Source organism: Podarcis erhardii, assembly GCF_964252035.2.
Source record: "Podarcis erhardii genome assembly, chromosome: 9".
Classification (NCBI taxonomy): Eukaryota; Metazoa; Chordata; class Lepidosauria; order Squamata; family Lacertidae; genus Podarcis; species Podarcis erhardii.
The window spans coordinates 75,837,690-75,852,196 of NC_138512.1; the positions used below are offsets into that span (position 1 = coordinate 75,837,690).

A 14,507-nucleotide genomic window follows, 5' to 3' on the forward strand; every position below is an offset into this window, starting at 1 on the left:
GGCTGGAAAACCCAAGATTTGCCCACACTGGAAGAATGGCAGATGCAACTGATGGACTATATGGAACTGGCAGAAATGACAGGCAGAATCCGAGACCTCGGAGAGGAACTGGTGGAGGAGGAGTGGAAGAAATTTAAGGACTATTTACAAAAATACTGTAAATTGTACGAATGTTAAGAAAGATGTAAGATTCGTAACAATATGGCTCCAATAAATTAGCAACAAGGGATATAAATTTAAATGTAATTGAAAGATAAGACAAATTTTGGATAAAAAATATCCTAGAATTAACTTTTAAAGAATAAGAGTTATTTAAACTCTAAAATTTGAGATTCAATATTGGACAATTATATAATATAAATTGAACTAAGTAAATAATTTGCTAGAAAAATTTATGTGTTTAGAGTGCAGGAACAAGAGATGTGAGGAAGTCCAAAGATGAGAATGAAATGTGGCTAATGAAAAAGAACATGTTTTTATGTATGTTGTTGTTTATTGTTTAAAAATTTAATAAAAATTATTATAAAAAAAAGGAAAGAACTTCAGAGCCGCAGCTGCCAAAATCCATGGCTAGCTCTCTGTGAGGTTACTTGGGAGAAAGGGGATGTACATGGAAACACCTGCTCGGATCAGGGCCCGGCTGAGAGGCAGGAAGGGGCAGAGGTTCCGATGGCTTCATCCCTCTTCCCGAGCCTTCCTGACCCAGGGAAACCAACCGCAAGGGGGAGTCGGCCGGCAGAACATTGTAATGATTCTCTCCCCACCATATCAAAAAGGGCATTTTTTACTTCTAGACCGATCTCTTGTTCACGTCACCTGTGAGTAGAAAGCTTTATAAAGCTTTGACTTTGGGAAAAGCGTGATCATCAGAGAGTTGCCTGGAGTGTGGAGCTGGACCGGCAGGTGAGCAAGCAGGGAGCTCTTGTAGTCGATAAGGAGAGCGGCAACAACACTCGTGGAGTCCTAGGGAACAGGACAGGGAGAGAACCACTTCTGAAAGGAGGTGGGTGGGAAACTGGCTGTCCAAGAGCCCCTGCCCACCCCGAAGGATGTCCGCCATGCATAAAAACCTGACATCATGGACATCCTTTTGCACATACTTCCAAGGTTTGAAAACAGTTGGTTAGAAAGAGCCATTTGTACAAGAATGCAACACTACTATCCACCTCTGTTCAAAAGGGGCGTCGCAGTACAGCATTTGATTCCATGCAAGATTGAATGGCCTGATCCTGGATTAGCTCCCTGATGGGGGAGATGCATGGAGAGGTAAGTCACCCGTTTAGTTGCCACCAGCCCATTTTACCTTTACCTACGTCTGAACCTGGTCAAAGAAGAAAAACCAACATACACTGAACCAAAGTGAAACCGACAGGGAGCTTATGACTGCTTTTGCAAGCAGGTTCTCTGAAACTGTTTTTAGCATCCTGGAGGTTCCCTCTGGAAGTTGGTTTTTGGAACACAGCAGCAATGTGCAAACACTTCAAATATGGCACTGCCGATTCTGAAACACCCCCCTTTTCCCGGATGGGTATCAAGAGAAATGGTCAGCGTAAAGGGAGGCAGCTTATAGAATATGCCGCCAGGGCGCTGATTCATTTACAGATTAAAATGCTTATCTCTTCCTGTATATCTGCATTATTGCTAGGCTACAGATGTTCCCAACTATCGCCACCTCTCATCTCATTTGTGATATTTTTAGCTCTCCAGCCTCATGCCTTGCCAGGTCAGTGAAACAATGCAAACTCCCTTTCGGAGTTTTTGCTCCGCGCAGAATACCTGGCAGCCGTTCAGAAGCGATAGCCCAGGCCCCATAAATAGCCAGAGGTTTATAGGAGTTGGGTGTCTTGGAGCCAAACAATAGAAGGAAGGTCAGGGCCCACACAGCTTGCAACGCCACAAAGGGGCAGGCAGGCAGGGGGAGAAAGGATTCAGAGGGGCATGTGTGTTCATAGCCTTTGAATCTGGAGCTTTTCAAGTTTAACCCCTCCATTATGCATTGTTCTTCATGTATAATAAGCCACGCTTCCACCAAATGCTTTTGCAGATTGTGGAATGGTGATGTAATCGAAGACTCAAGGCAGAAAAACACACACACAGAGACTTTGAGCACGTCTAAAAGTTCCCTGTTGAGCTGTTGGGTGCAGGGCAAAAGAGCACACGATCCCTGCTGATTCCACTGCCATGCCAGTCCTCTTTCTACATGAGGCTGCATTTTAAACTGCATTTTAAATTGGGGCTTTTCCTCTTATGTTTTTACAGTGGTACCTCGGGTTAAGTACTTAATTCATTCTGGAGGTCCGTTCTTAAACTGAAACTGTTCTTAACCTGAAGCACCACTTTAGCCAATGGGGCCTCCTGCTGCTGCCACGCCGCCGGAGCACGATTTCTGTTCTCATCCTGAAGCAAAGTTCTTAACCTGAAGCACTATTTCTGGGTTAGCAGAGTCTGTAACCTGAAGCTTATGTAACCTGAAGCATATGTAACCTGAGGTACCACTGTACTCTAATTTTACTGATGTTAGCTACCCTGAGCCCGGCTCTGGCCGGGGAGGGTGGGGTATAAATAAAATTTATTATTATTATTATTATTATTATTATTATTATTATTATTACAACAGCAGGCAGCCCCCCTGGCGCCACCTGATGTTGTGGGGCAGCAACACTCACCACTACCTCCCTCTCCATTTTATTGCAATTCATCCCCACATCTCCCCAATTTTCAAGGCTGTTTTTCTTCTCATCCCTGCCCTCAGTGAACTGAGACAGGGGAGAGTCTGGCCAACTTCTGGTCCTTATTATTCCCGAGCTTGGGGGGAGGGGCACACATTTCTGCCCTGTAGAATTCTGGACTCCTGCGTTGCACAAGTCTGGAGAAACTTTTTCCGCCTGCAAGGAGCGGTTGCGGCAAGAACAGAGCTTGGAATGGAACAGCACTCACCCCATCGTAGAACCTGATGGATGTCATGTGAGCCTTGGAAATGGTGATGCTTCCGTAGTGCGAGTGGCAAAACAGAAGGCCCTCTGAGAAGAAATAGAGCTTACCTGTAAAGGGAAGCAGGGGTGGGGGTGGGGAGGAGAAGAATACATGAGATGCTTCATGCATCGGCTTAAAATTCCTCTGTATAAGGAGCCAGGCGGATCTTTTTGCCAAGACCACATAACACTGGTCTTGAAAGACCTACACTGGCTCCCAGTACGTTTCTGAGCACAATTCAAAGTGTTGGTGCTGACCTTTAAAGCCCTAAACGGCCTCGGCCCAGTATACCTGAAGGAGCGTCTCCACCTCCATCATTCTGCCCGGACACTGAGGTCCAGCTCCGAGGGCCTTCTGGTGGTTCCCTCATTGCGAGAAGCAAAGCTACAGGGAACCAGGCAGAGGGCCTTCTCGGTGGTGGCGCCCGCCCTGTGGAATGCCCTCCCATCAGATGTCAAAGAGATAAACAACTACCTGACATTTAGAAGACATCTGAAGGCAGCGCTCTTCAGGGAAGTTTGACATTTTGATGTATTTTAAATCTATGTTGGAAGCCGCCCAGAGTAGCTGGGGAAACCCAACCAGATGGGCGGGGTATAAATAATAAATGATGATGATGATCGATGATGATGAACTCGAGGATCACGCACAGTACTGCCCACCTTAGGCTGAACTGAACATGAGGGAAAGAGGCAACAGTCCCAACGAGAGCAGGCCCGGATGCTGCCTTTGGACACATCCACACTGGACTCGCTTTAAATAAGCAAACTACTTTTGTGTTTCAGATGCATCATTCATAGTCTGTACGCAGTCTTTTAAGGGCAGTGAAGTGTGGCGAAATTCCTTTTAGAGAAACTCATTCCTATAAAGTGACGCCACAGAAGCTGAATCCGAGACAGAGATTGGGAAATGCAACTATGCAAAATGCACCCTCCTTCTTCTGCACTTCTCATTCTCCCATTAGAAAGTAGAGTCACAGTCACAAATTAATTTTTCACTCTCTTCCCACTTATTTTCTTTAAAAATGTGAACGACGCATAAAAATTCACTCCAATGATTAAATCCACCAGATACTGGAACTTACCAGAGTCAGTATTTACTTTTAAGGAAGTAATATTTTAGGAGCAAATGCTGCCCTTTGGGGGCAAAAGCACATTTGCAGTTTCACTTTGTCGCTTAAACCAAACATGGCAAGCTAAAACCTTGCAGCCCACGCAGTGCTGGGTTATCCGAAAAGCCTTATGGATAAAGAGGTCTAAAGGAGATTTCCTAAAGTGAACATCTTAGTGCAAATGCCTTTCAGAGCAGCTCAGGTGGTACACCATGTGTGTATTTGTGTGTGTGTGTGTGTGTGTGTGTGTGTGTGTGTGTGTAAATCCAAGTTAGGGCACCAGAATGGCGTATCTAGACAGGCATCTGGGACTGACTCAAGCTGAAAGGGGACTCAGGGAGGTCTTTACGGTTAAGGGACAGAGCGGCTCTGCTGATCCATGGAGCTGATTTGCACCCCCAAGGAAATGTCGTCACGAGCGGCAATGCTAGATGTGGAGCTTGAACCTCAAAGCAGTTTCATACTGAAACGGGGAGATGACAAGATACAGAAAGGTTGTTTTCTGCTGCTCCAGAGAAGCGGACACGGAGCAATGGATCCAAACTACAAGAAAGAAGATTCCACCTAAACATTAGGAAGAACTTCCTGACAGTAAGAGCTGTTCGACAGTGGAATTTGCTGCCAAGGAGTGTGGTGGAGTCTCCTTCTTTGGAGGTCTTTAAGCAGAGGCTTGACAACCATATGTCAGGAGTGCTCTGATGGTTTTCCTGCTTGGCAGGGGGTTGGACTCGATGGCCCTTGTGGTCTCTTCCAACTCTATGATTCTATGATTCTATGACAACTAGCAGCACAACAAGGGGGTTTATTTGAGAGGATTCCATTTCATAATAAAACAATTGTTCTAACAGGAAAGAATAAAGACAAAGCACTAGCTGAGGATGAGGACTAGGACCTAAGAATTATTTCAGATGTGTCAATAACTGATGGCATTTTATTACCTCCTGCCACGTCAAAAGCTGCTCCTGAAGCTCTTTGTTTTTTAAAAGAGGCTTGCTGTTCAACAAGGAAGGGGCTGCTCCTGAAACCGGCACACATGTCCAGGCACAGGGCTAGACATGAGGTCATTTGAATCTTGACCGCTACTTCAGATTCAAATTCGCAGGCATCAACAAAATGGCAGACTTTCCGAAACAGGGGGAGAATCAAAAAGCAGGGAAGTTGAGAAACCCAAGGCGGGCGAGCGTGTGTGTACGCATGGGCCTCTCCTTTCGCTGCCTGTTCATTTGAACGTCCCATCTGGGCAGGCCACTTACCTTCCTCTGGTCTACACAGGGAATTGCTGGAAGCAATATAGGCTCCGTCGCCTCCCGTCAGGAAGGTTCCCAGGAAAGATTCTTCTTCCTGTAAAGGTGGAGAGTTTTTAAGGATCAAACAATAGCAACGGAGTCTCTGAACCGGACCAATTATATTTGAAAGATACTCTCTCCCTATCAGCTGAACGTTGATCCACAACACCCCTTAGGAACACTGGAAGGCACCTGGTACCAACTCGGACAATTTGTCCTTCCAGTTCATCATTGTCTGACTGGAGGAGGTTCTCCAGAGTCTCGGGCACAAAGGAGTTGTTTTCTCAGTTGCTATGTGATCTTTCACATCGCTATGGAAAGCACATGCTCTACCACTGATCTATGAGCCATCATTGAACCAATGGCAAAACCTCTTGTCTTTTCTGACTGTACCCGACAGGAGGAATGGGCGACCAGTGGCCCTTGGTCTTCTCTTGGTCTTCCATTACCCTCAGCCACGTTGGATGGGCAAGATCTGCAAGACCACAGATTCCCTATCCCTGCCCCAGTGGTTCTCAGAATGATTGCAAGCCTCCCCTTAGGAGGTGTGGGTCACCTGGAGGGAGGAGTGTCGAGTTTTAGACAAAGGGGACATCCTGAAGCCAGGGCTGTCTTCCGTCTCCATCAAGCAGGACTGCGTGTGCATAATAGTGGACTGAATGCCCCCTCATCTAAACTGGATGCATGGCAGAGGACTGCACCCTCGATGGCTCCTTAGCCTCATTTCTTTCGAGGGCGGGCTCAGAAAAGTTGCTTTTAGCCTTCTCATTGTGCATGCAAACCACATCTAAATAGCTAAATCTGCAAAACAAGTGCTGGGGAGGAAGGGGACAAGCACTAGACAGAAACGGACAATATAACACAAAGCTTAATATTCTTGGGAACCTCCGCCAGCAAAGTGTTAGACCCAGACACACTCACACACTGACATGACCTCAGGCTTCATCAGCCGGCCAAGTTGCATTACAAACCTTCAGGATTTGCTGGGCCTTCTCTGACAGTTTCACTTCGTTATCTTCAACCTATAAACAAAGCCAACAATTGCTTCAGCTCAGTGCATTTCCTTCGCCAACTGGAAATCCTGTAATATAACTGCAGGGGAACTCTTGCAGCTTGTGCCGCCTGAACTCTTTCGAGGTGCGCAACTTAGAACGACAGAACTGTACAGCTGGAAGGGACCATGAGAGGAATCTAGTCCAACCGCCTGCCGTGCTGGAATCTTTCACCCAACGTGGGGCTTGAGTCCATGACCCTGAGATCAACAGCCGCATGCTCCATCAACTGAGCTATCCCTTTGGACCCCATGGGCTCAACTATGGCAATCATCCGTGTCCCCAGTTTTATGGAGCAAGCATAAAATGGTCTTCAGCCGCAGTGCCATATGACAGTTTTACTCGGGTGTTGGGCTTAAGCTGAAAGACAGTGACTGGGCAAAAATTTTATTTATACCCCGCCCTCCCCGGCCAGAGCCAGGCTCAGGGCAGCTAACACCAATAAAATCACAGTAAAAACATAATAGGGGGGAAAGGGGGGGGGAACCAATTTAAAATACAGATTAAAATGCAATTTAAAATGCAGCCTCATTTTAAAGTAGCCAATAAATCAAGACCATAAGGGGAGGGCAACATAAGAGTTTGGGTCAGACCGAGTCCAAACCAAAGGCCAGGCGGAACAGCTCGGTCTTGCAGGCCCTGCGGAAAGATGTCAAGTCCCGCAGGGCCCTAGTCTCTTGTGACAGAGTGTTCCACCACGTTGGGGCCAGTGCTGAAAAGTCCCTGGCCCTAGTTGAAACCAATCTAACCTCCTTGAGGCACGGGACCTCCAAAGTGTTGTTACCTTGTGATTCTCAAGGCTGAGTCTCTCCTGGGTCGTAGTCCATGCATAGCCAAACTCAGCCCTGTAGTTGTTTTGGGACTACAACTCCCATGATCCCTAGCTAACAGGAGCAGTGGTCAGGGATGATGGGAATTGTAGTCCCCAAAACATCTGGAGGGCCAAGTTTGCCTACACCTGTCCTAGTCCATCTCTCTATGTGCGACACCACAGAGCGTCTCTTCATTTGCGTGATTCTCACGCTTCACACCAAAGTCTCCTCCTATCTTGGAATCCCCTCTACGTTTCATTTCCTACTGGACAAAAGCACTTTGGCTGAATGTGCACGTAGGAAAAGTTAACACGATTCGGTCCTCGTTCCTATTTAATCAGCTTTTCACCTCCCAGTATCACAGAGTAAGCTCGCCAAGTACAGAGTCCATTTCAAGCACAATTTCACAGTTGCACTTGGAACAAGCTCAGCAGAGTAGTTTTCCTTGCTTTCAGCACACTACTAAGAAAAAGTTCCGCAATGATATCACTAAAAGAAAAAAAAAAGGGGGGGGGATTTTAAGGGAATGAAGTCATACCTACCAGCCAAGAAACAGATCTCGGGATAGCTGCAGTGAGAATGACGTAGCTGGTTTCTGTGCTAATGCTGCCATCTGCAGGAAAACAAAGAGAAGCATAAGTAGTGTAGCTCCTGAGCTTCTGGAGATTTAACATCCTGCATGCCTGTGGCTCAATGGGGCTGTTTCATTGGAGGGATTCATTTCCTGAGCCATGTACAGTCAAACCTCGGTTCTCAAACGGCTCCGCTTTCAAACGTTTTGGCTCCCAAATGCCGAAAACCTGGAAGTAAATGCGAGTTTACAAATGTTTTTCGGAACCTGAACATCTGACGCAGTTTCCGCTTGAGTGCAGGAAGCTCTTGCAACCAATCAGAAGCCGCGCCTCGGTTGTCAAATGTTTTGGAAGTCGAACGGTCTTCCAGAATGGATTACATTTGACAACCACAGTTTGACTGTAACAGGAAGGGGACAGTTTGTAGATGTTGCCTCCAACGAACTCTGAAAAATCAGATAGGTTGCCAAGACAGAGATCTTAGGTCCGCTGGGAGCAAAGGAAGCGATCGGATCAACAATCCATTCAGCTCAGTACTGTCTGCACCAGCCTTCACCAACCTGACATTCTCCAGATGTTTTGTGATGCTGGCTGGGGCAGATTCGTGGTCCAAAACATCTGGAGAGAGCCAGGCTGGGAAAGGCTGGTGTACAATGACTGCAGAACGATTTCAAACAAGGAGACTTCCCTAGTCATACCTGGAGATGCTGGGGACTGAACTGGGGCTTTTTGCATGCAAGGCAGATGTCTACCAGATGTCCCTCCTGGCCCATGTACCCGTAAGTGGAAGGTTCCTAAAGGTGAAATAATTTATCACGTGTTCTAGCTTTGTGCCATGATAAGTTCAAGAAACTAGCTTGGTGTGGACAGGCTTGTGAAGGCAAATGCCTCCCCAGATAAATAATATGCAGACCTCACAGTGAAGCTGAGCCATTTGCTAGTGTGTGCTTGATAAGACTTTAGCATTTACTCATTGGGTTGGTTTGCATGAAATGCTAAGTCATCAGCCAATGAATGGAAGAGCCTTGGGGGTCATGTGATGCCCATTCTGCTTAATCTGCCCTCTCATGTCCACTCTCTTCTGGCAAACTATAGGTTGCTGTTACACCCAAACAGGCAACCTATAGTTTGTGCTTGCCCTCTATACCAGAACGGTCAAACTATAGGTGTAACAGCAAGCCGTAGTTTATTGTGAAAGAGAGGCAATCCAAGTACGCAAGAGGAAAATAATAGGGGGTAGGAGGAGTCTGCAAGGCCAAGGATTGATCACACAGTGTCCAAGCTGGCTTGGTGTTACACGTGAACCAAAAGCCATTCCACACGTAGTTTGACGTTGCATTTGAAAGAGCTTTTCCCACTGAAGGTTTTCTTGGGTGACAAAATACCTTTTTCTTTCACAAGAATTTGTGACGCCAGGAATGATTCTGAGAAGATCACCGACCCAAGACAGCCCCTTCCGCCAAGCAAGTCAGGAATGTCATAGACTGTCATGGACACCTGCAGCAAACCAAGGAGGCGGGTGGGGAGAGAAGGATTAGCAAAAAAGAGCTTGGGTCAATACTCCCACTTTTATCCATCACAGTCCCCAGCTAAAATAAGAGCTCATATTTTTGTGACTAAAGGAATTCTACGGAACAGCTGGATGGGGAACTTTTTCAGCCCGGGGGCCAGATTCCCTTCCAAACACAACCTTCTGAGGGCCACATGTCAGTGCTGAGGCCAAAGGCATAAGTGGGAAAAGAAAAGAATGTTAATTTTATCTTGGTACCGTAGGCTAGTCTGGAGGCAGTGAAGGCGACCAACTTGGATAGCTCCAAAAAATTAGACAAATTCATAGAGGTTAAGCGGCTACTAGCCAGAATAGCTATATTCTACCTGTCAGAAGAGGGACATGGGTGGCGATGTGGGTTAAACCACAGAGCTTAGGACTTGCTGATCAGAAGGTCAGCAGTTCGAATCCGCGCGATGGGGTGAGCTCCCATTGCTCAGTCCCTGCTCCTGCCAACCTAGCAGTTCGAAAGCACGTCAAAGTGCAAGTAGATAAATAAGTACCACTCCGGCGGAAAGGTAAACGGCGTTTCCGTGCGCTGCTCTGGTTCACCAGAAGCGGCTTAGTCATGCTGGCCACATGACCTGGAAGCTGTACGCTGGCTCCCTCGGGCAATAAAGCGAGATGAGCGCCGCAACCCCAGAGTCGGCCACGACTGGACCCAATGGTCAGGGGTCCCTTTACCTTTACCTGTCAGAAGCAGTAACAGTTGCTGGAAAGCCCAGGAGGCAAGACTGCTCTTGCACTCAGGCCTTGGGCTTCCCATTGGCCACCATGAGAACAGGACGTGGGACCAGATGAAACACTGGCCTCATCCTGCCACCTCTTCTTGTGTGACGATGTGGTTTCTGCAGACTCACCTATCTCTCTGTCCTCCATGCAGGCAAGTATTAAGAGACACATTCCCACTAGGCAAGAACTAGGGTGGAAGCAAGGCCAGTGAAGGATGTGGCTGGGGGGGGGAGTCCCGAGGGACAGAGAGAGAAGCCTGGAGGGCTGCCTTTGGCTCCCAGCCTTGAGGCTCCTTGGGGTACATAGCACCTCCTCTGCACCTCTGCCAGATATGAGCCCCTGTGCACAATGTGGCTCAGGCAGGAGGCCGGAGAATCTCCTCAGCCTTCCTAAACTTGCCAATACCTCTCAAGGCATTTTAGTAAAAGGACATGAACATCTAGGAAGCAGCAAACTTTAAATTCGACTCACTGTTTTCACTAAGTAGAGGCTGTCCTCATTATCCAGCGGAATAATTCTGGAAGGATAAACACACTGTTAGAAAACTTCCATTGCAGCTTGAAACTGCCCTACCAGCAAAAATCGAGAAAGCCAACAAGGCAATTTTTTGTTGCTGGCGTCCATCTGTCTTGAGAGGCAATGGAGTGTGCCTTCCAAGGTGAAGCAAAACCATTGCATCAGCAGCACCAAAGCGACCAATCTGGAGCACGAGCCTGGGCAGTGTGGATGGAGGTCCTCTCTCTCTCTCTCAGCCTCGCTGATGTGGTCCAAAGGAAAGCAGAGCAATACATTTGGCACCAGTTGGCTGCAGGAGTTGCCAGCAAATGAGGAACATTTTTAAAAATGCATTGAGAGAATGGATTCATAGGATCACCTGAGCCAACCTCTGTCCATCTATAAGTATTGCTGCTCCTTGGAAGCAATTTCATGATTGCAGGAGCTCAAAAAATGAGCCACAGCTTGTAGACCTCTCTGGACATTACTAAGAAGAAGCAGCAGAAGGAATTTTATCTGCCGAGTGTGTTCCCAGAGACATCTGAGTAGCATCATATGCAGTCAAAACTGGCCCTAGAGCAGAGTTTGAATGAGTGGACATGAGATTGTAAACAAGTTGATAATTTGTTTGGAAAAAACTTTTAACGATGTAAATGGGAGCGGGAGACGTGAGGAAGTCCAAAGAAGTGATGAAATTATGTCTGTGATAGAAGTAAGACTGTTTATTATTTGTGCATTTATATTTAAAAACTTTAATAAATATTTATAAAAAAAAAAAAATAGAGCAGAGTTCTCAACCTGTGGGTCCCCAGATATTGTTGGACTACAACTCCCATCATCCCTTGTGAAAGTTTGTTGGGTCGTATAGCAAATGACCCACTGAGTCCACTGCAGCAGCCCTGCAATAAATTTGATTTATTGCCACACCGACAAACTTCCAGTGGTGCCCACACGCTTCCACTCTCCCCAGTTGCCGGGTACACAAGCGGCAGCAGATGGCTTGTCTGTGTCGACGTGGTGTCCTTAACGCAACTCGACACCGGTTCTTCTCATCCAAAAACTCTTTATTTAGTAGAAATCAAAACAGAAAAGAAAAACCTGCAGAGTCTAGCTGCATGTTCGCAGCTCTCTGCCTCTTAACAAAAACGAAACGACCTTGCCAGCATTCCCAGACAGAACTGCTCTCCCCAGAGAGCTCAGCCCCCATAAAAGCACAGATCAAAGCAAGAATCATGTGGGCAGTGCACCCAGTCAATAAGAACACTCCTGGAGTGTTTAACCCCTGACAGTCCAGAACCACAACATCCCTGAGCTCTGGCCTTGCTAGCTAGGGGTGATGGGAGTTGTAGTTCAACAACATCTGGGGACCCACAGGTTGAGAAAGGCTGCCCTAGAGACTCCAGCAGTAAATCACCAAGCACAGAGTTCAAAATCTTATCATGACCCAAGGAAGGCCCACCTGGCTCAATCACTGCTCACCTTTTTGCTGTTTATGGAGCCCTTTGAGACAATTTAATATTCTGCTGCTCAACTCCATATTAACAAACGTAACGTAAACTGTTTTAAGGTTTGTTTGCTTTTACAATCAAGCAGTATATATATTTTATGAAATAAAAATAAATAAAATAAGTTGGGTTTTTTGCCATTTCCACCCATACATTTTTACAAATGTTTTAATGCTGAAGATGAAACGCTGCAGGTAAATACATATTTGCCCTGTTCAGACCATGATTAAGCCAAGGAATGTAGGGACATTTTGTTCGAGCGCAGAGATGCTTTGCTTCTCTCTTCATACATGCTGTAAATCAATTAAGAAAGCCTCCAATTAACCCGTTTCCTGCTTCATCAGAACTGGGAAGCAACGGTTATCATCTACAGAACAAAACAGGATACTGAACCCGTTTGATTTTTGGTTTAGCATGCTGGCTTGCTTCAAAGCAGGTGAAATAGGAAACCATGGCTAATTAGGAACTTCCTGAATTAACTGCAGCTTATGGGGGGAAAGCAAAGGAGCTGCAGACGTGTGCAAGAGACTCAACCAAGATATGACTGACTGAATGAATGAATTCAGCCATTCAAGTTACACTGTGACCCACCCAAAGTCCTCCAGAAATTGTAGACAGCACATTTAAACCACTACAATATGACTATAATCTCAAGGTGTGAACATTCAGTCAAGACTGACGCCACGAAGCAACAGTGGCGTAGCGTGGGGGTGCGGGGGGGGGCCCGGCCGCACCGGGCGCAACATCTGGGGGTTAGGGTTAGGGGGTGCAAATCCACGGGTTAGGGGGCGCAAATTACTTGCCTTGCCCCGGGTTAGGGGGCGCAAATTACTTGCCTTGCCCCGGGTGCTGACAACCCATGCTACGCCGCTGCGAAGCAAGGATATTTCTATGCAAGCTTCCATTTTTCCATTGTTTATTTCTAGATGACTAAGTGGTTTGAAGAATACCCATGCTATTCGTCTGGCAACCACAGGTATCACGGCACCAAGCGCTTTATTTGTTCTGCTTCGCTTGGTTAGACTAAAGGCAAACTCTGTTCTCTATTAAGCTGTCGGTTCAAAAAGACACGCAGCCTTCTGAAAGTGAAGCATAAAGGAACTGACCTTCCATGGTTGTTCACAGCTTGAATCTGAAAATTTATTCTGGCGCTGTAAAGGAGAAAAGCGGGGAAATCAAGAGAATATCATTTATTTATTTATTTTACAAAGGCTTGTACTCAAACGAGTGACATTGGTGCAGCTTGAAGGGCAAACCGCATTTTACACACTGCCAGGCTTGTGAAACTACCCTCCTAAGGTCACCTCTCTGCTCCAGATTCTACCAAAACCCTTCCCCAAAAGTTCCAGCTACATATTTATTCCTGCGAAATGCACACTTATAATAGGATTGTGTGGCATATTCTGCTTGTAAACACAGGCGTCTGTTGAATACAGCACCATATAAACTCAAAGCAGTTTAAATATTTTTAAAAGGCTACTTCATAATCTTATAATAGGAATACATCCATCTCTTACGAATACCCAGATTTAAAAGATACTCTGAGAACTGAGAAAAACAGTTTCGTTAAGACAAGCCTACCCGAGGCTCAGAGTGTTGATATGTGCTTTAATCTATTTCTAGTTCAATGCTGACTTGCTTCAGAGGGCTTCCAATGGTTGTTCTTAACTGTTTTTACTGAGAATTTTATCGTTTTGTTTTTTGTAAAAAAGCAACAGTCTCAAGGTGGTTTGCAAGAAGAAGAAGAAGAGTTTGGATTTGATATCCCGCCTTTCACTCCCTTTTTAAGGAGTCTCAAAGCGGCTCACATTCTCCTTTCCCTTCCTGCCCCACAACAAACACTCTGTGAGGTGAGTGGGGCTGAGAGACTTCAAAGAAGTGTGACTGGCCCAAGGTCACCCAGCAGCTGCATGTGGAGGAGCGGAGACGTGAACCCGGTTCCCCAGATTACAAGACTACTGCTGTTAACCACTACACCACACTGGCGTCCGTCTGTACAAATCAAGTGTGCCAACCTTATGAAATAAGTAAACAATGCTGATTTTTGTGAATGCAAAGATTTCCCAAAACTTATTTATTGTTGCTATTTAATACATTTATTTACCACTCTTCATCCGAGAATCACAGGGCAGTTTGCTACACGCCCCAACTCTTCGCCCACCCAAGGCCAGCAAAGAACAGGATCACCAAAGCCACCTCTGAAGTTTATTATTATTATTATTATTATTATTAATCGCCCTATACCCAGGGGTATAGCTTGGAGGAGGAGCAGGCAGAGCCAGCTGTTGCCTCAGACAAGACACCCTCTCAGTCGCGCAGTCTGCAGCCTCTCCATGCCTTTCAACAACCAGACCTAGGGGGAGCATCTGTCTTGGTGTCCCCGGACAATGAGAAACGCCTTTTGCTTTTTTCAAAAAAAT

General features: G+C 46.3%; 1 protein-coding gene across 1 annotated transcript in view; it reads right to left on the reverse strand.

Annotated features, from left to right (window-relative positions):
- DNAAF9 (dynein axonemal assembly factor 9) overlaps positions 1 to 14,507 on the reverse strand; it is an 81,397-nt gene that overhangs the window by 27,211 nt on the left and 39,679 nt on the right. Inside the window, exons 15-22 of the mRNA XM_081876686.1 lie at positions 13,194 to 13,238; positions 10,559 to 10,604; positions 9,192 to 9,303; positions 7,777 to 7,847; positions 6,342 to 6,392; positions 5,338 to 5,425; positions 2,938 to 3,041; positions 817 to 963 (exon numbers count right to left, since the gene is read on the reverse strand). Coding sequence (XP_081732812.1) covers positions 817 to 963; positions 2,938 to 3,041; positions 5,338 to 5,425; positions 6,342 to 6,392; positions 7,777 to 7,847; positions 9,192 to 9,303; positions 10,559 to 10,604; positions 13,194 to 13,238 — 664 coding nt within the window. The remainder of the gene's footprint in view (positions 1 to 816; positions 964 to 2,937; positions 3,042 to 5,337; positions 5,426 to 6,341; positions 6,393 to 7,776; positions 7,848 to 9,191; positions 9,304 to 10,558; positions 10,605 to 13,193; positions 13,239 to 14,507) is intronic.